The sequence below is a fragment of the Mobula birostris genome, chromosome 27, assembly GCF_030028105.1.
Source record: "Mobula birostris isolate sMobBir1 chromosome 27, sMobBir1.hap1, whole genome shotgun sequence".
In the NCBI taxonomy this organism is placed as follows: Eukaryota; Metazoa; Chordata; class Chondrichthyes; order Myliobatiformes; family Myliobatidae; genus Mobula; species Mobula birostris.
In genome coordinates, this window is record NC_092396.1 from 3,530,916 (window position 1) to 3,537,514 (window position 6,599).

At 51.3% G+C, this 6,599-nt stretch overlaps 1 protein-coding gene across 1 annotated transcript; it reads right to left on the reverse strand.

Moving 5' to 3' along the window:
* Positions 1 to 3,063: 3,063 nt before the first annotated feature.
* On the reverse strand, positions 3,064 to 5,912 carry fam43b (family with sequence similarity 43 member B). The gene has a single exon (XM_072244899.1). It carries the CDS (start codon positions 5,895 to 5,897, stop codon positions 5,001 to 5,003), a length of 897 nt encoding a protein of 298 aa, XP_072101000.1. The 5' UTR covers positions 5,898 to 5,912; the 3' UTR covers positions 3,064 to 5,000.
* Between the last annotated feature and the right edge of the window lie 687 nt (positions 5,913 to 6,599).

Sequence of the window (6,599 nt, forward strand, 5' to 3'; positions counted from 1 at the left end):
CCAAAGTCAGACGTGTTGCCGTTGCACCATGATGTCTGACAATTATTCATGTTCATTTAACTAGTGTGGTCATTGTGTGCAAATAATATTCACCGCCTGTCTGGCTGGCTGGGAATAAATACCCCTCTGCATCACTGAAAATACTAGAAGGACCCTGACACTTTGATCATAGCCTAATTCCAAGTCAGTTTTTCATCTTGGCGATGGGAACCATTGTCATAAAAATAAACTCATTTTGATTTAATTAGCCCAAAATATTGCAGAATAACGTGCCAAGAGAATAAATTGGACAGATTTACATGTGCAGAGCTGTAGCATACAATAGTTTCTCCTGAGCTGGTTAAAAATAGTATCAAGCATCTGTGCACATATAACATGCAAATGGCTGGGTGCGTGGGTAGATAGAGACAGGTGGATTGATAGGTGGACAAGATTGATAGGTGGATAGGTGATCGGTGAGACCAGGTATGGGAAGGGTCTTTGATTTTCCATTCCCATTCCAACGTGTCTGCCCATTGCCTCCTCTACTGCCACTATGAGGTGAAACTCAGGTTCAAAGTTCAAAATAAATTTATTATCAAAGTACATATATATCACCATAAGCAAATTTGAGATTCATTTTCTTGTGGGCAGGTTAGAAGAGCAACACCAAACATCAATTTCGCCAATTTCTGGTAATTTATCCTCCCTCCCCATTCTCTCTTTCTTCTCAACCTTCTCCTCACCTGCTCATCATCTCCATCTGATGTCCTTCCCTCCTTCCCTTTCTCCCATGGTCCACTTGCCTATCAGGTTCCTTCTTCTTTAGTCCTTTACCTCTTCTCCTATCACCTTGCAGCTTTTCACTTCATTCCCCCTCACTCGGTCGCACCTATCACCTGCCAGCTTGTACTCTTTCCCTTCGCCCCCTCCCTCCCTTCTTAATCTGGCTTCTGTCCCCTTCTTTTCCAGTCCTGATGAAGGGTCTCAGACGAAAATATCGAGCGTTTATTCATTTCTGTAGATGCTACCCAAACTGCAAGAGTTTTTCCAGCATTTTGTGCATGTTGCTCTGGATTTCCAGCATCTGCAGAAACTCTTGAATTGAAGAAACTGGTCAGCCCTTCATCACCAGAACCAAAAAATGCACCAGTCTCAGTATGCAGCCAATGCCCGGTCCTCCCAAGCCACCAACACCTTCACTGCAGTGTACATTAATGGGACTTACACATAACTGTGAGATAAAGACCCCAACCAACCTGTCCTGGTACCCAGCATCAGCTTCTGATCTTCTCCAAGGATAATGTTGGTTATTGTGGAGAAGCTTGTGAGTTCCTGACATCCCGAGAGCCACCTGGGGTTTGGACATCTGGTGCTTGGCTTCCAGTAGGGTCACCCATGGCAGTAAGGTCAACAGTTAAGTTCCTCGACCTTAGAGAAAGAGCAATCCAACGAAGACGTCCAGAATGGAGCTGGCAGAAGATGATGGCACATCACAACGGCAGTGAAGACAGGGGCAGGGTCCCTAGTCATCTTGCATTCGATGTCACTAGACCCTGACCCTGGTCTGTCAAGGGCCATGTGATGGCTGCCCATGATCAGCCTCCCCATGTTAATCCTTGTGTAGGATTCCCTAAAGATTAATTTGCAGGTTGAGTCTGTGGCGAGGAAGGCAAATGCAATGTTAGTATTCATTTCAAGAGGACTAGAATATAAAAGCAAGACCGTAATGTTGAAACTTTATAAAGCACTGGTGACGCTTCACTTAGAGTATTGTGGGCAGTTTTGGGCCCCTTGTTTCGGAAAGGATGTGTTGAAGCTGAAAAGGGTTCAAAGGAGGTTCATGGCTTGTCATATGAAGAGTGTTTGATGGCTCTGGGCCTGTATTCACTAGAATTCAGAAGAATGAGGGGTGACCTAATTGAAAGCTATCAAATAGTGAAAGGCCTTGATAGTGTGGATATGGACAGGATGTTTCCTACAGTGGGAGAGTCTAAGACCAGAGGACACAGCCTCAGAATAGAAGGGTGTCCTTTTAGAATGGAGGTGAGGAGGAGGTCAGAGAGTGGTGAATCTGTGGAATTCTTTGCCACAGGCAGCTGTGGAGAACAAGTCTTTATGTATATTTAAGCCAGATGATAGAGTCTTGATTGGTCAGGACATGAGGAGATATGGGGAGAAGGCAGAAGATAGGGGTTGAGAGGAAAAATGGATTAGCCATGATGAAATGGCAGAGCAGACGATAGGTTAAATGGCCTAATTCTGCTCCTATATCTTAAGGTCTTATGTTAAACAAAGTCAAGCATTAGCAACTTTGACCAAGGGAATTTACCTAAACAACTTGGATATGTGGAACCTGGATCAGCATCTACAGCTACAGGAGGGCTCACCAATAGACAACCCCTTAGGAGATCATCATAATCCACTGGAGTGATTGTCATAGGTACTACGTTCCCATAATCAAGACCCATAACAAGTCCTTGGGAAACACTGGTCATTTTCCAGACCTTAGGATCTATTTCTTGTAACAGACCCACCGGAGGAAACCCACGCGATTCATGGCGCAAGAATTGAACTCTCAACTCCAAAATGCCCGGACTATAATAGTGTTGCACTAACTGCTGTGCTACCATGATACCCTTAATGCCCATTGATAAATAAACTCACAGAACATGTACGAAGTTAGCCAACGATTAATAATTTTATTTATAATTCATTTCAGTTCAACAGTTTTGTGTATTTACACATATTGGCCTCCAGAGTTAAAACACTCTTGCTAGACAATTGCTTAACATCCAGGTAGGAAAGCTCTCTTTTCAACGTACTGGCCAACGCCAGCTCTGTACATGGGCCAAGTCCTGTTTTAACATGCAACGTTTAGAGAATATACCATACATCCAACAAATACGGGAAGTGAAAGCAGCTCGACGAATCAAATCACCAGCCCTAGAAACGGCATGAAGGGTCCCACACACCCTGCTCATGGACAGTTTGACCCACTCTCATCAGGAGGCGGCTACGTAGCATCCACACCAGGACCACCGGACTCAAAACCAGTTACTTTCCCCAAGCAGTAAGGCTGATCAACATCTCCACCCGCTAACCCACCCCTCCACACCCCCAACCACCACTACTTTATCATTTCCTGTCAAAGTCACCTTATGTATAGACACTCCTGTGTGCCTGGCGTCACTTTATGGATATACGATCAATGTATAGAAGCTATCTTACGTATTTATATTTTTATTTTTATTATTGTGTTCTTTATCTTATTGTGTGTGGGTTTTGGATCCGGAGTTGCTTCGTTCTCCTTTACACTTGTGTACGGAAATTACGCTAAACAATCTTAAACGTTCGGGAGCGAGCTCACCCAAGGAACTCTTTGAGGGCCGGTGGTGGGTGTGAAGGGGAGGGTTCACTTTGTTCAGTGAGTAACATTGCATCCAGCACGATAAATCAGAACACAGAACTATGATGGAGGAATATACTAACTTCGCGGCACAACTACACGGACTTCTAATTGTAGGTAAGAACAGGATTTGGGGTTGGTGAACTTGGAGAGGCGTGGTCCCGTTTGACTCGTCGTGAACGAAGTGGGGCCAGATTCGCTTGCAGCCGCCTGGGGTGAGTGTCGCGCATAGGCATTTCTCCTGTCCCTTGACGCCCAAGGAAAAAACCCATAAATGAGTTTTAACGTATAAACCAACTTATAAGAATATGACAAGATCTGCGTAAGGAGGAATTTCTTTAGCCGAAGGCTAGTGACTGTGAAATTCATTGCCACAGACGGCTGTGCAGGCCAAGTGATTGGGTATATTTAAAGCGGAGGTTGATGGGTTTCTTGATCAAAGGTCATGGGGAGAAGGTGGGAGAATGGGGTTAAGAGGGAAGATAAATCAGCCACGGTGGAATGCCAGAGCGTCTTGATGGGCCGAATGACCTAATTCTGCTCCTGTGTCTTAAGGTCTCAGGGAGACACGAGGGACATCAGATGTCGGAGTCTGGAGCAACAGACGGATGGACTCGGTGGGTCAGGCCGAATCTGTGGAGGGAAATGCACAGACGCTGGTGGTCCCGCTGAGATCCCCCCCACCCGGCTCTTGGAGAGTCGCCCCAGATTCGGGCATTTGCAGCCTCTCGATCCTCCAACAACACAGCCCGCGACCGGTTCCATTTCCTCTTCACCCTCCGGTGAGGTTGCGCGTCTGTCCACAGGAGTTCTGACAGAGGCCGCTGGGTAACTTCATCCTCTGTACCAACGAACCCGGTAGCTCCGTGACCAGTCCCCAGTCAACTTCACTTTCCCCAAAAGTTAACCAGTCACAATTGTATCAGTCCATACTCGCGTGTCTCTCAAACATTTCGCTGGTAAAACAGTTTCTAAAGCTGCACAGAACATGGATTTCATTCCTGTGACTCGAGCCTTGCAGTGGGATGGCAAACCGGCATTCAAGGTTCCTTGTTGTATCGCAGCGCCGATCTGTCAGCAGCCCCCGAGCACGGTCGGTACAGTCCGAAATGAGCGGCGTTGGGTGCGATCCCACCCCGATTCACAGCTGGGCTCCGTGGGTTCCATTGCGACGATACACGGGACACCCACCGACTGTCCGCTGATTCTTTCTGTCCTGGTGGGATCTGGGCAAGGGACAGAGTAGTTTAAAACAGGGAGTGGGGAAGGACGGAGCGTGGGTTCAGGGGTGGGGGGGAGGGAGAGAGGAATCTGGGTCAGAATTCAAGGCGAGGGTGGGGTGAGAGAGTGGGCGAATGGGATGGAAGTGAGTCGGGGGAGGGAATTGGAGGAAAGAGCGTTGGAGCTGGTGGGGCTGAGGTCAGTGTGGGAGCAAAGGGGGAACGGAGGGGTAGGCAAATGAAGTAGAGGGGAAGAGGGAGGAGAGGGTTGTAAAGTGGGGAGGAGATGGAGTATCTGGAGAACAGAGAGTGAGGAGAAGGACTGGGGAGAAAACAAAAAGGGTTGGAGGACGGAGCGCCTCCTGTTGTCCTCAAGACCCTTGGTGGAGGGATCAGTTGGAGCCCGGCGAAGCCGCCTTAGAGCGGCCGCCCGGGTGGGTTGGAGCTTCGTCGGCGATGGTGCAGGAGCCGATCCGCCGGGAGATGCCACCGACGTCAGGCTCACCGTCCTCCTGCTCGCCCGCCGCGTCTTCGGCGATGGAGCTGAGCGCCGCCGGGCTCCTCCAGCGCTCGGAGCCCGCCCGGTACGGGCACGGGGAGTTGAAAAGCCTCCGGAGCGGAGCGAGGGGCAGCGCAGGGTCCCCGAGCCGCTGCTGCCGCCGGTGCCGGGCGTCCTCCAGCCTCTTGAGCCGCTTGAAGTCGTCGAGAGCCGAGCTGGAGGTGCGCAGCAGGAAGAGAGCGACGTCCCGGGCTTTGGTCGCCTTGCTCAGCCGAACGGCGTGACATCGCAGCAACACCGCCTTGTTCTTAAGCTGGTGCCGGTACACCCAGGCGAAGACCTGGGGACGCTGGACGTCGGCTCCACAGTGGGTGATCCGGCGCAGCAAGTACAGATGGCCCGAGTGGCCGCCGCAGGGCTCGGTGGGGCACAGACGGATCCCATGCGGCCCGACCGTCAATTGCATCCGCGCCCCGGCCGTGCCCTGCTCGCTCCTTGCCCAGATCTTACTCACCACCTGGTCGGTGCAACCTTCACCCCTGGCCCGTAGGGTCACCGCATTGCCCAGGTAGCGCACGCTGTGGCTCGGGTTGTCCCTGTTCAACTGGACCTTGCGCCGGCGGCGCTTGAAGATGCCTCCGAGCCGCTGGAGAGGGCGGTCGGACCAGAAACCGGGGCAAGCCCGCCGGGCCACCGAGGCCAGCAGCGAGCGCTCGGACAGCCACCGCTTCGCTTTCCGCCGCCCCTCGTCCTCCGCCAGCACCGCCTTGCCCCTCCGCCACGGCAGCATGGCCGGCTCGCTGGGGCTCCGAGACGGCGAGTGGCCAGCCGCCTCGCAACAGTAGCCCCTCCCTCCCTCCTTCCAGCCCCCGGTACCCCGCCTCTTCAACGGGGAGGTGTGGCTTTCTCCCGTGCCCAGAATCAGGGGGAACACCCACAAACACGCAGCCGGGAATCACACACGTTGTTCTTTGACCATCTCTTCGCTAAGACCCTCTCCGTGAAATTCTCCGGATGGAATTCAAGTGTCGCTACAGATCAGGCAATCTTCATTACTCACGGTTCGGAGTACAGGTTGGAAGGGATTGGCAATCGGCGTTTACATACTCTCAGCGGGATATCCGCACCGTTCCTTCGTCTCCCGGTGCTCTGTAGCCGGAGGGTCTCAGAATACCGCTTCGCTGAAAGTGATGGGTGCACCGTCCCGAGGGAAAGTTCACACCGTGATTTGTTTAACTTTTTCCATCAAGCGAAACGCCCGCTGTCAGTTTACTGTTAGCCCGGTGTGTGTGAGAGTGATGCTTATAACTCGATTGGCGTCAGTTCCTGCTAAGGTTGGCGTCAAATCAACCTTGGAGATGAGGCATTGTCGTGACAGATATCAGGTGCGACGCTGCTTTGTGCACGGTCAGGCTGTGCTGTGCGCTAGTGAATCTATCTTGTGTGCCTCGGTGACCTCGCCGTGTCAGTGTGCTCTGTTGTGAGAGGTGAG

What these genes read in the sequence shown, in the direction of transcription:
- fam43b (XM_072244899.1), bottom strand. Translation starts at nt 5,897, where the DNA reads ATGCTGCCGTGGCGGAGGGGCAAGGCGGTGCTGGCGGAGGACGAGGGG.